The 19,973-nt window shown below is 45.0% G+C and overlaps 2 protein-coding genes across 8 annotated transcripts in view; one reads left to right on the top strand and one right to left on the bottom strand.

Moving 5' to 3' along the window:
* The window catches only part of utp3 (UTP3 small subunit processome component), a 35,182-nt gene extending 32,786 nt beyond the window's left edge, over positions 1-2,396 (bottom strand). The window contains exon 1 of one of the 3 annotated variants that reach the window (XM_072478358.1): positions 2,238-2,396. In XM_072478358.1, the coding sequence (XP_072334459.1) occupies positions 2,238-2,251 (14 nt within the window). In that variant the 5' untranslated portion in view covers positions 2,252-2,396. Of the gene's footprint in view, positions 1-1,748; positions 1,838-2,237 lie in introns of those variants that run through there. The other 2 variants (XM_072478357.1, XM_072478356.1) reach the window with 2 other exon arrangements.
* Positions 2,397-2,775: 379 nt separating this feature from the next.
* The window catches only part of ccdc30 (coiled-coil domain containing 30), a 198,045-nt gene continuing 180,847 nt past the window's right edge, over positions 2,776-19,973 (top strand). For 3 of the 5 annotated variants that reach the window (XM_072478353.1, XM_072478354.1, XM_072478350.1), the window contains exon 1: positions 8,961-9,031. In XM_072478353.1, the coding sequence (XP_072334454.1) occupies positions 8,963-9,031 (69 nt within the window). In that variant the 5' untranslated portion in view covers positions 8,961-8,962. Of the gene's footprint in view, positions 3,159-8,959; positions 9,032-19,973 lie in introns of those variants that run through there. The other 2 variants (XM_072478351.1, XM_072478352.1) reach the window with 2 other exon arrangements.

Genomic DNA, 19,973 nt, shown 5'->3' with positions numbered 1-19,973 from the left:
ATGTAAATTGTGAACAGTTGTGGGCCCAACACTGATCCCTGAGGGACACCACTAGCTACTGATTGCCAACCAGAGAAACACCTATTAATCCCCACTCTTTGCTTTCTATTAATTAACCAATCCTCGATCCATGCTACTACTTTCCCCTTAATGCCATGCATCTTTATCTTATGCAACCTTTTGTGTGGCACCTTGTCAAAGGCCTTCTGGAAATCCAGATATGCCACATCCATTGGCTCCCCGTTATCTACCGCACTGTTAATGTCCTCAAAAAATTCCACTAAATTAGTTAGGCACGACCTGCCCTTTATGAACCCATGCTGCATCTGTCCAATGGGACAATTTCCATCCAGATGCCTCGCTATTTCATCCTTGATGACAGATTCCAGCATCTTCCCTACTACCGAAGTTAAGCTCACTGGCCTATAATTACCCACTTTCTGCCTACCTCCTTTTTTAAACAGTGGTGTCACGTTTGCTAATTTCCAATCCGTCGGGACCACCCCAGAGTCTAGTGAATTTTGGTAAATTATCACGAGTGCATTTGCAATTTCCCTAGCCATCTCTTTTAGCACTCTGGGATGCATTCCATCAGGGCCAGGAGACTTGTCTACCTTTAGCACCATTAGCTTGCCCATCACTACCTCCTTGGTGATATCAATCCTCTCAAGGTCCTCACCGGTCATAGCCTCATTTCCATCAGTCACTGGCATGTTATTTGTGTCTTCCACTGTGAAGACCGACCCAAAAAACCTGTTCAGTTCCTCAGCCATTTCCTCATCTCCCATTATTAAATCTCCCTTCTCATCCTCTAAAGGACCAATATTTACCTTAGCCACTCTTTTTTGTTTTATGTATTTGTAGAAACTTTTACTCTCTGTTTTTATATTCTGAGCAAGTTTACTCTCATAATCTATCTTACTCTTCTTTATAGCTTTTTTTAGTAGCTTTCTGTTGCCCCCTAAAGATTTCCCAGTCCTCTAGTCTCCCACTGATCTTTGCTACTTTGTATGTTTTTTCCTTCAATTTGATACTCTCCCTTATTTCCTTAGATATCCACGGTCGATTTTCCCTCTTTTTACCGTCCTTCCTTTTTGTTGGTATAAACCTTTGCTGGGCACTGTGAAAAATCACTTGGAAGGTTCTCCACTGTTCCTCAACTGTTTCACCATAAAGTCTTTGCTCCCAGTCTACCTTAGCTAGTTCTTCTCTCATCCCATTGTAATCTTCTTTGTTTAAGCACAAAACACTCGTGCTTGATTTTACCTTCTCACCCTCCATCTGTATTTTAAATTCCACCATATTGTGATCGCTCCTTCCGAGAGGATCCCTAACTATGAGATCCTGAATCAATTCTGTCTCATTACACAGGACCAGATCTAGGACCGCTTGTTCCCTCGTAGGTTCCATTACATACTGTTCGAGGAAACTATCGCGGATACATTCTATAAACTCCTCCTCAAGGCTGCCTTGACCGACCTGGTTAAACCAATCAACATGTAGATTAAAATCCCCCATGATAACTGCTGTACCATTTCTACATGCATCTGTTATTTCTTTGTTTATTGCCTGCCCCACCATATTACTATTTGGTGGCCTATAGACTACTCCTATCAGTGACTTTTTCGCCTTACTATTCCTGATTTCCACCCAAATGGATTCAACCTTATCCTCCATAGCACCGATGTCATCCCTTACTGTTGCCCGGATGTCGTCCTTAAATAACAGAGCTACACCACCTCCCTTACCATCCACTCTGTCCTTCTGAAAAGTTTGATACCCTCGGATATTTAACTCCCAGTCGTGACCATCCTTTAACCATGTTTCAGTAATGGCCACTAAATCATAGTGATCCCATGGCATACAAGGCTATGGGCCAAGTGCTGGAAATAGATAGGAGGTTGTTTCTGACCCGCGCAGATGCGATGGGCAGAAGGCCTTTTCTGTGCTCAATGGCCTGAAACTGGTTTCAGGGATAACCTTAACTATTGGGGTCAGGGGGCTTTCATGTCATTAGTCTGAGGTGGACGGATGTGGCCCCTTCAGGGGGACAGAAAGGTCAGTCTCAGCCCCATCCATTTACAGTTCGATAGGACGGCAGCTCCCAGTCTGAACTGGCCCGCAAAGAGCAGCGGAAAAGCCGGAGCTCAGACTCCCTCCACCAGCCCTTCTTCTTTCCTCCCTCTCCAGCTCTCCGTCCCCATGCGCGGTCTCTCTCCCCGCGGCCGATTGCTCACCTCTGGCCCCGCATGGTCTCCAACAGCAACCAGCAGCAGCCGTTCCCCCCCTTTAACCCCCCGGGCAACAATATGGATGAAATATAACCGCCCTCCTCTCCCTCCAATGACGAACTCACTTAGGGCCAACGGCTTGAAACATCAATTGCTTTATTTATTTTGTGTTACCCGCTTGCTGCTTCACCCACTGAGTGCCCCCTCCTCCACCACTCAATTTTCGGATTTAGAGCCTCCTCAATATTTAGGTTGGTGTTTCCCTCACTTACCCGGAACCTTTCTGCAGCCGGACAACTTCCGGTCGGCTAGGGACTATTCCATCGCGGTCGGGAGGGGGTGAGATGAGCAGCTGCGCGCTATTTCAGAGATCTGAAGGCATCTGATTTAAAATCTAACGAAACCATTTTGTTTTAGGAGTTATGCTTTTGTATGTAATGCTGAGGGGAAGGATTTTGAGATTTATCTTCATTTGGAAGGGGTCCAGCTGCTGGAATGACCCCCCTGGGCGGTGTGAGTGCACTATGCTGGGTGCCTGGTAACCGGGAGGGGGAGAGCCGCCGTGGCTCAGTTGTTGTTGTTTTGTCCACAATGGCTGCGTCCTGTCAGTGCGGCGTCCGTATCGCGCCGACCAGCAGGGCGCCCGCCAGGGAAATTCTCTCCCTTATTTAGTTCACACACACACACACACGCGCGGGGCCCGAGGTACAGACTCTTTGCTCCTTCACTCCTCTTTCAGCCTGGCGAGGGTGACGGGGAAGCTGGCTCGGCGGCCCGAGGGGGCAGCTCGGTCTCGGCGCGCCCGGCCCCCGCTCTAGCCACGGCGGCAGAAGGGATCGCGCAGGATGAGGTCGAGTCGAGGTCCGAGCGCAGCAGGGGTCCGAAGAGCCCGCTGAGTGGTTGCGGGAGATGGAGAGCAACGGCGAGGTAAAGGTTAAACCGCAATTTCCACACTCTTGCCCCCATCTCCCTCAAATAAAAGCAACACGCTGCGGATGCTGGAAATCTGAAATAAAAACAGAAAATGCTGGATAAACTCTAGAGCAGGTCTGGCTGGCGGCGCCTGTGGCTCAGTTGTCGAAGAAGAGTTCAAGATTTCAAGGACTCGAAATGTGAACCCCCTTTATCTCTCTACAGACCTGCTTGTGTTTATCCAGCAATTTCTGCTTTTATTTATTGGTCTCTCTGTCCCGCTTGAATAGGTCGATTCCCCCCTCAGTGGCCAGTCTCTGGATCGAGACGCTAGAACATAGAACGCAGAAGGAGGCCATTCGGTCCATCGAGTCTGCGCCGACCCACTTAAGCCCTCACCCACCCTATCCCTGTAACCCAATAACCCCTCCTAACCTTTTTGGTCACTAAGGGCAATTTATCATGGCCAATCCGCCTAACCTGCACGTCTTTGGACTGTGGGAGGAAACCGGAGCACCCGGAGGAAACCCACGCAGACACAGGGAGAACGTGCAGACTCCGCACAGACAGTGACCCAAGCCGGGAATCGAACCTGGGACCCTGGCGCTGTGAAGCAACAGTGCTATCCACTTGTGCTACCGTGCTGCCCTAGAGTGTTTCAGACCTGTCCGACCCAAATACAAACAAAGTGCCGGCTGGAAACACTCAGCAACTCTGGCAGCATTTGTGGAGAGAGAAAAACAAATCTAACATTTTGAGTCGGTATGATGTTTCCTCTTATCCAAATTTTGTTTTTATCTCAGATCTCCAGCATCCGCAGTATTTTCTTTTGATTTTACTGTCCTGACCCAGTGTGCACCTTCAAACACAAGTTACTGGTGAATAATAATGAATTGGAATTCTGATTATTTTGCTCCTTCCTATGTCATGTCCTCTCATTCAATTGTTGAAATCAATTTGGAGATCACAGATTAAACCTGGGTCACCCAGTTCTGTATGACTCTCTCAGATGGACTGGAAACATTATGGTTTATTTTGACTCCTTTGAATCTCTTAAGTTTCATAGCAACCAATACATTTTCTGAACCGAGATGGGTTACTATGGCCCAGTGGAAGAAAAACAGATCCAACTGTGGCAATGTTTCATTGTGTGTTTTTCTGCATGTTGTCACATCACAAATTTCATACTACTCATTTAAACCATGATCAACCTTGTCACATAAAGGGTTGTATAAAACTTTACAACATCTCAACTATATTAAGTGCTGGAGTGCATAATTGTGACTTGGGTATTTGCAAGTACAATAAATAGTGGATGAGTAAAAGATTTTGTACCATACCTGTTTGAACCCTGAAGAGCAGTATAATATATTTTGAGTTTACAAAATCCTGTAGTGTTGGAACAAATTGGATAAGCTATAGTGAAGCACCGGTAGTTGCAATTACCACTCGTGTTGGTAGTGGCGCAGTCAAATTGAGATCATAAATGTAAAGATATCACCCAATGTTTTGTATAACATTCAAGTGTACTGGATTAAGATCCGACTATGCACTGGATTTGTACAGTGTTGTATCTAGTAGTGTATTGGTACTGATGTGTTTTCCCAATAATGTGTTACTACCCCAATATGCTGGATATGCTTAGTGACAATACTGAATGCTGTGTGTATCTAATATCAGTCTTTATTACCATTATGCCTTTGTGTAGTATATAGGAGCGCAAGGATCACGGCTGTCATTAACGTCGTGTGGGATTTGCGATCCTGGTTCTCAACAAAACATATTTACTCAATTGACCAAAAATTGAGCTGGCGCATTGGAGGCGGTGATCAGTTTTGTCATCTATGTTTCCTGTCATTGAGAGGAGGCTCCCAAGATACAGAAAATGATCCACTTTTCCAAGGATCTTGCCGTGAGTCTTAATCGATGGGGAAATAGGTTGTGCAATGAGAACTGGTTGGAATAGGGCCTTAGTTTTCTGGAGATTTATTGATCAGCCTATTTTCTCATAGTTTTGGAGACGGAATTGACAATGACATGGAGTTTAGTTTCACACATGTCACCTGCATACTGAAACTCTATGACATGTTTCAGAATTTCATCAGGAATTCCATCTGCTCCAGAGCCCTTGATGTTTTTCAGCACTTGGATGGATTTTTAAACAATTTTAGGGTTGTGTGCAAAGCATCCCTGAAAAGATCAAACATCCCCATTGACTAATGGGAGTCTCTGCATGTGACCAACAGGTTTATTCTGGACGGCACCAAACACATTGAGAGACTTTGTCTAGAATGTGCAGAAGCGTAGTTGAGGTATGTGAGAGCACTTAAACTTCCAAACTCTTCAACTGCCTGAACCTTCAAGCACCACATATCCTGCATGTAGCAAAGCCTGGAGACTTAGCAGCTATCTTAGAACCCGTAAACTGGAGTGGAAGTAAATCACCTTCAATCCCAGCGGACTACCTAGGATGGAGACCTTTGAGTAGTGAAGCTGTCTTCTCTACGTTTTCATCTATCCTAAGCAATAGGATATGAGCTGCCACCATTTATATCTGCACACAATGTATTATTATTGAAACAGCTTTGAAAGACGTACAAAGTTAACTCAAATTTTCTATTTTGGATACCAACATTACAAATCATTCATCTGAACACAACTAGATTGGTGATCACAAGTCTGTTTCAAGAATAATTGGTCTCAGTCCAGCATAACAGTGTTAATTGAACTACTAATTTCATTTTTGGAAGAAGTAACAAAAGTTGTATATTGGAGAATGTAGATGGACGTAATTTATGTGGAATTCCAGAAGATATAAAGTTCCACAAAAGAGATATTTGGTTAAAATTAAAACTAAAGAGGACTTCCCATGGCGACCATGGTGTGAGTGGTCGCACATTTCGTAGCTCCCGCTTGTGGCGGTGTTTTTGGACCTTTTCACCGATTAGCGGGTGGATGTTTTAGTCGAAAAAGGTGCAGAGTGGTGGAGGAAGAGTTTGTTCTACCAGTGGATGGATTTGTGGACCAGAAGTGGTCTTAGGCGAAAGGAGCTGTTGGAGCGAGAAACCTATCCTGCGACACGGGAAGAAGGCGGAGGGTAAGGGATCGGCCCTACCATCTCAGCGGTCTATGGAACAGCTGGTGGACTTCTTGAATGAGAAGTTCACCCAGCAGAGGAAGGAGTCTCTGGAAGACCTGATGAGGACGTTGGATCCGCTTAAGGCGGGAATCGACCGCCTGGAGATGAGGTTGGAGTCTCAAAGCCAGGCGATCCAGAAGGTGGAAGAGACGGTGGGGGAGCATGAGAAGCAGCTTGCTTTGTTGGCAGCCGAGATGGGGGTGATGCGAGATGCCAGAAGCGACTTCACGAGAAGGTGGAGGATTTGGAGAACCGCTCCCGGAGACAGAACCTGAGGATCGTGAGGTTGCCAGAGGGCATTGAGGGAGTGGTCATTGGCTCGTATGTGGCCAAGGTGTTGGAGAAGTTGTTGGGTAAGGGGGTCTTCGAACGGCCCCTTGCGCACAGGACGCTGATGAGGAAGCCACAGGGCAATGAGCCGCCGAATGCGATGGTGGTGCGATTGCACCAGTTTCTAGACGAGGAGCGGATCCTGAGGTGGGCCAAGCAGACGAGGCAATGTACCTGGGAGGGCAGCGAACCTCATTTTACCAGGACCTGGGTACGGAACTGGCCGAGGAGAGCGGGTTTTATCAAAGTGAAGGCTACCCTCTTTAAGAAGGGGATGAAGTTTGGGATGCTGTACCTGGCTTACCCCTGGGTGACGTACAATGGTTGAGAATACTATTTTGGAACGCCGGAGGAAATGGAGTTTGTGAGAGACAATGGAATGGCAGGAGAAGGAGGACATTGAACTTTGGGGGAGGTGTTTTTTTCCCCTTGGGGGCCATTGTTCTTTGTTCTTCTGTTGGGGTTGGGGGGTTGTTCTTGTCTCTTTCGGTCTTTGAATGTTGATGTTGTTGTTTGCACCAGGAGAGTGTTTGAGGGGGGAGTGGGGCGGGGAAAGAATATCAATGGGGGGGTAGGATGCTAGGTGCCATGGGCGGGGGGTACCAGGATAGCTGGGCGGGCTAGTTCATGGAAGCGCAGTAGGGGGTGAGCAGGTGGTCAGTTCTGCTTCCAGAAACCTGGGCACAAAAATCTAGACTTGCAATCCAGTGCAGTGTTGAAGGTAGGTGTAAAACTTCCCATGACTATTTCAACGAAGAAAGAGCAAGGGAGTTCTCCTTGGTGTTCTGGCCAATGTATACTCCTACAATTAACATTACAAAAACAGATTATCTGGTCATTATGACATTGGTGTTTGTGGGAACTTGCTGTGCTCAAATTGGTTGGTGCATTTCCTACATTACAACATTTTTTGACGACACTTCAAAAGTACTTTATTGGCTGTACAGAGCTTTGGGATATATAATATATATTTGGTGCTATATAAAAGCAAGTTTTTCTTTTAGCTCTCTATGATATACTTTACAGTAACCCCTGGAATTCAGAATGCTAAATTGTTTGGTTGTGATATGATTCTGAAATGCTATCCACGATCTTCAAATGACTGGTGGCTTTTGTTTGCTGCCAGGAAGGTGAATAGTTGGGCTCTTTGAACAGAGCATTTTGGAATCTGATCTCTTTCTCCGTGAAGGGAATGCTCATTCAATCCTCTGCTTGGGTGTTCTGCAAATGTGTTTTAGATCACGGGAGGATGTTAACACGTGTTTTAACTTGCCAGTTTTGTGCATGTGTTGCAGAGCATGCTAGAAAATTGACATGTACCCATTAGACCAGCCATTTTCAAAGTGGGGGTCGCGGGCCACGGCCGGGTGTCAGGTGGGTCGCGGCCGGGTGTTGGGAGGGTCGCAGGAGCATCCATCGTGGCTTTTCCGATCGTGGGAATTCAGACACAACAGCCGCAGCTGCCGGCTTTTAAAAGTGCCGGCTGCGAGTGGCTTTAAAAAAGACAGCCTTAAAAATGCTACTCGTGTGTGCCCGCTCATACGGTGCGAATGGCCAGACCCCAGAGAGAAACATCGCCTCCTCCTGGCGTCAGCGCGCTGATCCAGGAGAATATGTTTTTCAAAATTCAATTCTGTCTTCTTGCATCTGTCTTGAATATGCTCAATGGTTGAGCCTGCAGAACTCTCTTTGATAGTGAATTTTAGAGATTAAAAAGATTCACGATACTTTTGAGTTAAGTAATTCCTCCTCATCTATGTCTAAAATCGTTGCATTGTAATTTGCAGACTATATCCCCAGGCTGTAAACCACCCATCTGAGGAAACCTTACATTTTGCATCTGCTCTGCAGAGTCCTGAGAGAATAATGCCTGTTTCAATTAGGTCATTTTTTATTCTTTGCTACTCTAGACTATAGAATATAAGCCCAGGCTCACCTCTCGCATTAATGGTAAGAGAAAATGGTGGGTTGCGAAGGTCGGCTGGCGTGGGTCCCGAAGGATGGCCAGTTGGAAAAAATGGTTCCCGGGTTAAAAAAAGTTTAAAAAAACACTGCTTAGACTTTTTTTAATGAGTGCTACCTTGTAAAACAAGGCAGCTTTTAAATCTCTTTGTTCAGGAATATCTATACCAATCTTGGCTTCAGTGCAGTGTTAACCTGCAATTTCATTTCACTATTGTAAAAGTACAGGGCTCTGATTTCAATAATGCAGAGGTGCATGTTGCGACTAGCCCAAACAACACGTCAAACACACCAGTAGGGATAAAATGGAACTGTTCCATGACAACACTCTGTATCCAAACGGGTGTTTTGTGTTTTATTTACTGTACTATCCAGTCGGAAGTTGTAAATGTGGAATGACCAAGGCACCGCAGCAGGCAGGAGTTATTGGAACACGGCAATGCCACAGACAGTTTCTGTAAGTATTATGTATTGTTTTTATTGGACTAGGCATCATTCTTATGCAATGCAGTGTTATTAAAATCTGATGTAGTGGAATTTCAGACACTTCAGATTGTGTCCCTTGAAGCTTTCAACTTGATGGTCAAATTAATGATCTCTGGCACCAAAACCGTTGAATCAATGTTAGAAGTGTTTTCATGTAAATCTATGCAAGCTTGTAGACTGGGTAAGTAGAAGTCAACATTACCTGTGTAGACTGATATCTTGGCGGGAAGATGGTTAATATCTAAAATTAGCTTTTTAACGATGAAGTGAAGAAATGTGACAAGCAGGTTTTGGGAGGAAGCATTGATGCAAAGAGGGCCAGAACTCAAAGAATGAAAGGCTACCTTGGCATGTAGAGCTGAAGCCATGTTGCAGGGAGAGGAAAGCATAAACTGCAGAAGGATTTATGGATAAGGATGAGGATTTTGGGGTGGCACGCGGTGCAATGATTGGTACTGCTGCCTTATGGTGACAAGAACCCATGTTCGATCCCGGCCCCGGGTAACTGTTCGCGTGGAGTTTGCGCATTCTCCCCGTGTCTGCATGGATCTCACCCCCACAACCCAAAGATGTGTAGGGTTGGTGGATTGGCGATGCTAAATTGCTCCTTAATTGGGGAAAAAATTTGGGTACTTAAAAAGGATGGGGATTTTAATTTGATAGATTGGGGGCTGAGGAGTAATTGGAGATGGGAAGGGGTGTTAAGGGTTGGAGTTTTGGATAAGCTGTAGTGTGTGCAGGATGGTGAAGAGATCAGTTGACCCTGGAGGTGACTGAAGTGTGCTTGAGAGTTTCTACATGAGTTGGAGATAAATTGCGGATGGAGGTGAATAATGCTATGAAGGTGAAATAGATAACCATGGTGATGGATAGAATTGCAGCTTCTAGTTTAGAGACAAATAAAGTTGTACATTAATGTGTTCAGTAGGAGCAAACCGCTGAGGAGAGGGATATAATTGGGTTATGTGTGGGTTTTTGGCAGAGACTTGGGAAGAGAATGGCTTTGATTTTGCAGATGTTAAGTTGAATAAAGCTTATCCACAATAGCAGTAAAGCTAAGAGGTGAGGTAGTTGTCAGCCTAACAGTGATGGAAATCAGATTCTATATCTTCAGATGAATCTACCAAGGGCAGTATGTAAAAGAGGGAGAAAAACAATCTGAGGAGTGATTTGTCAAATTTTGTTTAAACTTTGTTTAAAAATGCCATTTGTAAAACCTGGACTGGATTTTAGAATGCAAACCGGCAAGGGAAAGCATTATTATGAGAGAAGATTTTAATGGGTGTTTTTGGGAGTGGGGGTTGGAAACTTTCAATCATCGTTTGGGGGGGGGGGGGGGGGGGGGGGGGATTCTGTAGATAAATCTACAGACACTAACTTGGATTCAGAATTTGCCCACAATCATCTTGTGTATTTAATAGTCTTTGTGGTAACAAGACCATTGTGGATTAAGATGTACTTTCTAATCCATGTTAATCCTAAAACCTGTGTGCAATTGTTAAGCTAAGGCGGGGGAGGAAAGCTGTATTGTATCATAAACCAATTTTTCATGTTTAATAATTTTTTTCTTCTTGTTAAAATTAATTTAGTGATCCTGTGATTCTGTTCCTCCACGTTTCATTAAAAAAAAGTTACGGTCTTTTGAGCCAGGGATCCATTCTGGGATCTTCTCGGACAGTTACAAATTTTTTTTTTAGAGTGCCCAATTCATTTTTTATCCAATTAAGGGGCAATTTAGCATGGCCAATCCAACTACCCTGCACATCTTTGAGTGGTGGGGGTGGGCGAAACCCACGCAAACACAGGGAAATGTGCAAACTCCATACGGACAGTGACCCTGAGCTGTGATCGAACCTGGGACCTCGGCGCTGTGAGGCAGCAGTGCTAACCACTGCGCATCCATGTTCCCAGCCAGTTTTAACATCAACTGGGATTGCAACACATGGAGTGAATCAAAGTAGCTGAAATCTGACATTCTGTAATGCTGGAGGGCAAGATGGATCATCCACTAGGCGCTTCTGACTGAAGATGTCTGCCAATACTTCAGCCGTGTCTTTTTCACTGATGTGCTGGCCTTCCCCATCATTGAAGATGGGGATATTTGTGGAGCCTCCTTTGTTAGTTGTTTAATTGTGCATCACCATTCATGATTGGATGTGGCAGGATTCCAGAGCTTGGATCAGATCCGTTGGTTTTGGGATCACATAGATCTGCCTTTTTCATGCTGCTTTCACTGTTTGCCATGCAAGTAATCCTGTTTTGTACCTTCACCAGGTTGTCACTTTATTAATAGATATGCCTGGTGCAGCCCTGGCATGCCCTCTTGCACTCTTCATTGAACCAGGGTTGATCCCCAGACTTGATGGTAATGGTAGAGTGAGGGATATGCTGGGCCACGAGGTTACACAGAAGCACAGTGGATAGCACAGTTGCTTCACAGTGCCAGGGTCCCAGGTTTGATTCCTGGCTTGTGTCACTGTCTGTGCGGAGCCTGCACGCTCTCCCTGTGTCTGCGTGGGTTTCCTCCAGGTGCTCTGGTTCCCTCCCACAAGTCCTGAAAGACGTGTTGTTAAGTAATTTGGACATTCTGAATTCTCTCTTTGTGCACCCGGACAGGTGCCGGAGTGTGGCGACTAGGGGCTTTTCACAGTAACTTCATTGCAGTGTTAATGTAAGCCCACTTGAGACAATAAAGATTATTATTATAGTTGTACACCATTCTGCTGTTGCTGATAGCCCACTGCGCCTCATGGATGCCCAGGTTTGATATGTTGGATCTGTCCGAAATCTGTCCCATTTAGCACATTGGTACAGCCACACAACACAATGGAGGGTATCCTCAATGTGAAGATGTGTCTTTGTCTCCACAAGGACTGTCCCTCCTAACCAATAGTCATGGCAGATGCATCTATGACAGATAGATTGGCGAGGTCAAGATCAAACAGGGTTTCCCTCTTGTTGGTTGTCTCGCTACCTTCCGAAGACCCAGTCTAGCAGCTATGTTCTTTAGGAGTCGACAAGCTCAAGTCAGTCGTGGTTCTACTGAGCCGCTCTTGGTAATGGACATTGAAGTCCTCTGCCATGAGTACATTCTGTGCCTTTGCCACCCTCAGTGCTTCCTCCAAGTGGTGTTCAACATGGAGGAGTACTGTTTCATCAGCTGAAGGAGAATGGTACGGAATATCCAACACAGAGGTTTCTTTGCCCATGTTTGACCTGATGCCATGATGCTTCATGAGATCGAGAGTTGATGTTGTGACTTCAGGGCAACACCCTCACAACTGATTACCACTGTGCCCACCACATCTGGTGGGTCTGTCCTGTTGGTGGGACAGGATGTATTCCGGGGTGGTGATGGTTGTACCTGGGACATTGTCTGTAAGATATGATTTGGTTTGTATGGCTATGCCAGGCTGATGCTTGACTAGTCTGTGGGGCAGTTCTCCCAATTTTTGCACAAGTCCCCAGATGTTTGTAAAGTAAGGATCACTTTATCAACAGGGCTGGGAATGCCATTGTTGTTTCCGATTCCTTGGTCAATGCCAGGCGTTCTGTCCAGCTTCATTTTTTAGACTTTCTAGCTGTTTGATACAACTGAGTGACTTGCTCGGCCATTTCAGAATCAACCACATTGCTGTGGTTTGGTGTCACCGGTCTGAGTAAGGACAGTAGATTTCCTTCCCTAAAAGACATTAGTGAACCAGATGGGCTTTCAGATGGATTTTTACGACAATTGACAATAGTTTTATGCATTTAATTCCAGATTTATTAATTGAATTTAAATTCACCAGCTGCCATGGTGGGATTCAAACCTGTAACCTCCGAGCATTAGCCTGGGACACTGGATTCCTAATCTAGTGACGTTACCACTACACCTCCACCTCCCCCCCGATCCACGTTCTCCTGCTTTTTTTTTTGAATTATGCCATTGGTTCTTTTATGTCCACCCAAGGGAGAAGACGGGACTTTGGTTTAAAGGTGGCATTTTCAATAATGCAGCATTATTTCAGCACTTTATTGGACTGGCAGCCTAGATTTTGTGCTCCAGTGCCTGGAGTAGGACTTGAACACACAAGAATGCTAACTACTGCGTCATTGCTGACAAAAGAGGGATCATGCACCATGGTCACAAAATATGTCATTTGTGAATTTGATTCGGATCATAGAAGTAATGGATTGAACTGAACATTTGGTCTCTTATGTTGCTGCTTAGCAGGAATTCACTGGGATGAATCATGCTGCAGTGTTTAACTGATGTGAGTGTTCAATGGTTTCTTTCTTGGCTAAAGCACAGACAGTAAACTGCCTGATGATGTATATATTATAAATGCACCATGCCTCCTGTATTGTTAGGGCACCCCACTGGCACAGAAAGTTTCATCTTTCCTGTATAATGTTACTGGATTACTGTGATACTGTAACTTATTACATGGTTGTGTGTTTCACATACTCTGGCCTCCTGCAAACGCAGAGCAACTTGTTAAACTTGTTTAGGGGTGTTAAAGGGCGTTGATCTGGGGAAAACCTAGCAAATTGGGTTCTTAAAGTTGCACTACTTCTTAAAATTTGCTCTGAGGAGGTGGGCAACATTAGTAAAGCCACGTTTATTGACCACCTTGTTGAAGAGATGGCAATAGGCGCTATTCACTTATTTTTGCAACTGAGGTGGCAAGAACTATAAAAGTGCAAGCTGTTTTAGTATCATTTATTCTCATGAGCTTTTCATGCCCCATGTCTTACTCTACCCTCCTTTGCACCTTTGGGCAAAGAATTGGCAGACAGAGTATAATGTGGGAAAATGTGAACTCTGGCAGAAATAATAGAAAAGCAATATACTATAAACGGAGAGTTTGCAGAACTTGGTGGTTCAGAAGGATCTGGGTGTTCCCCACATCAGCATCATGAATTCAATTCATTATGTCTGTGTGTGCTATGTAAGTTCGTAGTCTATGGACATTGTAACATTTAAGGGACAGGATGTTTGAATGCTGTCAGAGTGGCTCTTGCCTAATAAAAACGATAGGACTCAGAGTATGTTAATAGGTTCCCTAGATCAGTTCAAGGATCATTGAAGATCAGTTCAAGGATCAGTCAGAGTCAGTTTGAGGCAGCCAGTTTCGGAAAGCGAGTCTTTCAAGTGTCACAGATAGTTGTGGGTGGCGCAGTGGTTAGCACTGCAGCCTCACGGCGCTGAGGACCCGGGTTCGATCCCGGCCCTAGGTCACTGTCCGTGTGGAATTTGCATATTCTCCCTGTGTTTGTGTGGGTCTGACCCCCACAACCCAAAGATGTGCAGGGTAGGTGGATTGGCCACGCTAAATTGCCCCTTAATTGGAAAAAAAGAATTGGTACTCTAAATTTAGGAAAAAAAGGAAAAATAAAGTGTCACAGACAGGGACACAGTTAGGAGTCCCAGTTAAGTTAAAGAATGTGATGCTGTTAGCGGAGGAGCCAGGATCAGAGCTCAGTGAAGTCGTGAGAGCCATTTGGTAACTGTACAGTTGGGGCTCAGAAAGAGCCTTGGGAATCATCGAAGCTCGGTGCCACCAACAGTTGGGGCTCAAGAAATCATTCATATCTGGCTGTGTTCAGAAGCAGGACAAAGAGGTTCCAGGCAGCAGAGGTGTTGTGTGTCCAGGTAGTGAGGTCACAGGGAAATCCTGAGAAGCAAACCTCTAAAGGAGAGCATCATTAAGGCAGTCTGGATCTGAGTGATCTTTGGAGGGAATTCGAAGGTGAAAACTGGAATTCTGGTTTTAAATTACAGCACAGGAACAGGCCCTTCGGCCCTCCCAGCCTGCGCCGATCCAGATCCTTTATCTAAACCTGTCGCCTATTTTCCAAGGATCTACTTCCCTCTGTTCCCCGCCCGTTCATATATCTGTCTAGATGCATCTTAAATGATGCTACTGTGCCCGCCTCTACCACCTCCGCTGGCAAGGCGTTCCAGGCACCCACCACCCTCTGCGTAAAAAAAACTTCCCACGCACATCTCCCTTAAACTTTCCCCCTCTGACCTTAAAATCGTGACCCCTTGTAATTGACACCCCCTCTCTTGGAAAAAGCTTGTTGCTATCCACCCTGTCCATAACTCTCAATTTTGTAGACCTCAATCAGGTCCCCCCTCAACCTCCGTCTTTCCAATGAAAACAATCCTAATCTACTCAACCTTTCTTCATAGCTAGCCCCCTCCAAACCAGGCAACATCCTGGTGAACTTCCTCTGCACCCTCTCTAAAGCATCCACATCCTTCTGGTAATGTGGCGACCAGAACTGCACGCAGTATTCCAAATGTGGCCTAACCAAAGTCCTATACAACTGCAACATGACCTGCCGACTCTTGTGCTCAATACCACGTCCGATGAAGGCAAGCATGCTGTATGCCTTCATGATCACTCTATCGACCTGCGTTGCCACCTTCAGGGTACAATGGACCTGAACTCCCAGATCTCTCTGTACATCAATTTCCACCAGGACTCTTCCATTGACCGTATAGTCTGCTCTTGAAATAGATCTTCCAAAATGCATCACCTCTCATTTGCCTGGATTGAACTCCATCTGCCATTTCTCTGCCCAACTCTCCAATCTATCTATATTTTGCTGTATTCTCTGACAGTCCTCCTCGCTATCTGCAACTCCACCAATCTTGGTATCATCTGCAAACTTGCTAATCAGACCACCTATGCCTTCGTCCAGATCATTTATGTATATCACAAACAACAGTGGTCCGAGCACGGATCCCTGTGGAACACCACTAGTCACCTTTCTCCATTTTGAGACACTCCCTTCCACCACTACTCTCTGCCTCCTGTTGCCCAGCCAGTTCTTTATCCATCTAGCTAGTACACCCTGAACCCCATACGACTTCACTTTTTCCATCAACCTGCCATGGGAAACTTTTATCAAACGCCTTACTGAAGTCTATGTATATGACATCTACAGCCCTTCCCTCATCAATTAACTTTGTCACTTTCCTCAAAGAATTCTATTAGGTTTGTAAGACATGACCTTCCCTGCACAAAACCATGCTGCCTATCACTGATAAGTCTATTTTCTTCCAAATGTGAATAGATCCTATCCCTCAGTATCTTCTCCAACAGTTTGCCTACCACTGAATTCAAGCTCACAGGTCTATAATTCCCTGGATTATCCCTGCTACCCTTCTTAAACAAAGGGACAACATTAGTAATTCTCCAGTCCTCCGGGACCTCACCCGTGCCCAAGGATGCTGCAAAGATATCTGTTAAGGCCCCAGCTATTTTGTCCCTCGCTTCCCTCAGTAACCTGGGATAGATCCCATCCGGATCCGGAGACTTGTCCACCTTAATGCCTTTTAGAATACCCAAAACTTCCCCCTTCCTTATGCCGACTTGACCTAGAGTATTTAAACATCCATCCCTAGCCTCAACATCCGTCATGTCCCTCTCCTTGGTGAATACCGATGCAAGGTACTCATTAAGAACCTCACCCATTTCCGCTGACTCCACGCATAAATTCCCTCTTTTGTCTTTGAGTGGGCCAATCCTTTCTCTAGTTAGCCTCTTGCTCCTTATATACGAATAAAAGGCTTTGGGATTGGGATTTTCCTTAACCCTGTTAGCCAAAGATATTTCATGACCCCTTTTAGCCCTCCTGAAAAGGGAGACAATTTTAAAGAAATTGTGTAACTTGCAGTGAATACTAAAAGTGGGTGGGTTCTTGTGAAATCCATTAGTCACATCTGCCATTTACTCTAATGTGGTGTATTTGACCACAGTTTGCACATTAATTCACATGTACCTCAAGTTGTTTATGAATGTTAGAATATAAGATCTATCTCGTATCTTTCTAAACTTGCATAGTAAATTTTTTCTGTTTGTTCAAAACCTGTGGAATCACATTCTTAATGTATTCTTAACCGTTAATTACTTTAAACAAAACATTACTGGTCCCGAACTGATATCCCCAGCATCCCGGTCTGGCCAAGGATTGTAACACATCACAAAAAGTTATGCAGGTACAGCAAGCAATTAGGAATTCAAACTTCATTTATTGCAAGGGGAATGAAATATGGAAGCAGGAAAGACTTGCTGCAGCTGTTCAGGGCCTTGGTGAGTCCACATCTGGAGTACTGTGTACAGTTTTGATCTTCTGATTTGAAAAAAGATATAATTGCATTAGCAGCAGTTCAGGGAAGATTCATGCGACTCCTGGAATGACGAGTTATCTTGTGAAGAAAGATTGAAAAGGTTGGACCTGTACCCATTGGAGTTTAGAAGAATGCAAAGTGATCTTGTTGGGGGGCACAGTGGTTAGCACTGCTGCATCACAATGCCAAGGGCCTGGGTTCGATTTCTGACTTGGGTGACTGTCCATGTGGAGCTTGCACTTTCTCTCAGTGTCTGCGTGGGTTTCCTCCGGATGCTCAAGAGATTAAATTGCTGGTGGTATGTGAATCAGAGGCTGCCCCACCAATAATACACCATGGGACCTGAAACTTGCTGTTGCTTTTTCTAAGTGTGGACTATACAGCGGAGAAAGCTGTTGTTGCTGTTGCCTGCTTCAACCATTTCTTTTTACCAGACCTTCAACCAAGAGCACTCTGGTGACAGTTGCTACTGCTGACCTTTGGGTAAACACCTTGGCGGGTGTTTGGGGAAAAAACTCAAACCACAAAACCCAAAGATTGGAAGTAGCTGCATGGCAACTGTTAGGCTGACAGTTCCGATTTTGTTTTCTCATGGTCGTCTTTAAGGTTTGAAGCTCTGGCTGCTTAGTTTGGGCAAATCCGAGAATTCCGTTTGCAACTGAGCCTTGCTCCCCCTAGCTCCTGGGTCCCAGTGAGTTGCTGTGTACCCCCTCTCCAGGACTCTAGGGAGTTCCAGGATTTTGATGCAGCGGTGAAGGAACAGCAATGCAGACTTAAATCATGACAGTGTGTGGTTTGAAGAGGAATCTGCAGGTGGTGGTTTTGCCATGCGCCTGCTGTTCTTGCTCTTCTAGGTGGTTGAGGTCACAGGTTTGGAAAGTGCTGTTGAAGGAGCCTTGGCGAGTTATTGCAGTGCATCACGTAGATGGAACGCATTGCTGCCACTGTGCATAAGTGGTGGAAAGAGAGATTGTTTAAGGTGGTGGATGTGGTGCCAATCAAGGAGGCTGCTTGTCTTGGATGGTGTTGAGCTTCTTGAGTGTTGTTGGAGCTGTACCCATCCAGGCAAGTAGAGAGTGTTCTCTTACGTTTCTAACTTGTGCCTTGTAGATTGTGGACAGGCTTTGGGGATTCAGGAGGTGAGTTACTCCCTGAAGAATTCCCAGCCCCTGACCTCTTGTATCCACAATATTTAAATGGCTGGTCCAGTTCAGTTTCAGGTCCATGGTAACTTCCAAGATGTTAGTAGTGGGAAATTCAATGATGGTAACATCATGAGGAGATGGCTAGAATTTCTCTTGTTGGAGATAGTCCTTGCCTGCCAGTTGGGTGCAGATGTCACTTGCTATTTATCAGACCACGCTTGATTGATAGGCTACTGTATAGGCTGCTGTAGCTCAGAGTTGATGAAGCTAATTGAAGCACCTAATGACTGCCTCGATAATTCAACACTGGGCTTAGTACCATATCTTGTGGTACCTGTCCTTGCCCAATACTTTTAATGTTCCTGAGCATTGGAGAGGAGATGGAGGTGTGCATGCAAGAGTATAAAATTTAAATCCATGACTAGTAAGTCGCATTCTAGCCGTAAAACTGTCAACTTCATTCAGGTCACACTATTTTCCTACTGCTCTTGGCCCTCTGAGTGATGTTGCATTTGCTCAATGAAGTATTTTTATACATGCATCCCTGATAACAATGGAATCTGTCCCACAGAAGTGTCAAAGACTTATAGGAATGAATGATACTGCAAAATTGTTTTTTCGTGCTTTGAGGGGTGTTGGACAGAAGAGTGAACAGAAGGGTTCTGAAAGCTAACGGAAGATGATTGGGGGAATCCATACTGAAGGGGCCATTTTCAGAGGGCGGTGACTGCTGATGGAGTTAGGGAGTCAGCATCAGTGTCGTGAGAATAGCTGACCCCCAAAATTGGAAGAATCGAATGTGTGGACAGGGGACTGTGGCTGGAAGAGGTGGCAATGTAGAGTGGGCAAAACCAAGAGGAATTTTAAGGCAAGTCTAAGGATCTTAAAACTCAAATTTGGCAAAGCACCAAGAGCCAGAGGAGCTTGACTGGTGGCCATCGAGAACACAGTGAGGTTTTGAACAGCTGGTGACATGGTATTGGCATTTTGTTCAAGTTTATAATTTTGGAGAAGGGAATCAGGGAGGCTAGTTACAAAAACATTGTCTAAATGAAATCCCCAGATGATTTAAAAAAGTGAGGTGGTGCAAGTAGGTGTTGATGTGTTGGAGGAAGAAAGTGGTGGTAATAGATCAAATAACAAGGAGGGGATTGAATTGGAGCTTGAGAAGACTGTGGTCCAAGTTCAGACAATGAGAGTGCCTTTTGATACCTCATTTGACATTGAGTGTTTCGTGGGGGCATCATCACTGTGCCCTCAAAGACAGCTCTGTGTAATGAAACTGTAGACGGCACACACTGTTCTTTTGATATTTGTGGCACTTGGAAATGTTTCACAGCAGTGATGCACTTTTTTGTAACTTTGTGAACTGGCCAATATCTGCCCTGATAACAGTCTCAACTGGGAATGTCAATGGTGAAAGATGCTGCTAGAAGTGGGAATAGAGGCACTGAGCTAAAACAAAAGCAGCAACTTAAATGCACCCATAAAATCTAATGTGCAGAAAGTCCTAAGGAAATTTGGAAAAGTGGGATTAAATAAGCAGCTCGTTTCTTTTTTGTATTTTTTGGCCAGTGCAGACAGGATGTGCTGAATGGCTTGTTTCTGCGCTATAAGTCTTCTTTAGTTCTCTGCAATGA

The sequence above is a fragment of the Scyliorhinus torazame genome, chromosome 16, assembly GCF_047496885.1.
Source record: "Scyliorhinus torazame isolate Kashiwa2021f chromosome 16, sScyTor2.1, whole genome shotgun sequence".
Lineage (NCBI taxonomy): Eukaryota > Metazoa > Chordata > Chondrichthyes > Carcharhiniformes > Scyliorhinidae > Scyliorhinus > Scyliorhinus torazame.
The sequence above is the reverse complement of the archived record's forward strand: the minus strand, read 5'-3'. Positions and strand labels throughout refer to the sequence as shown.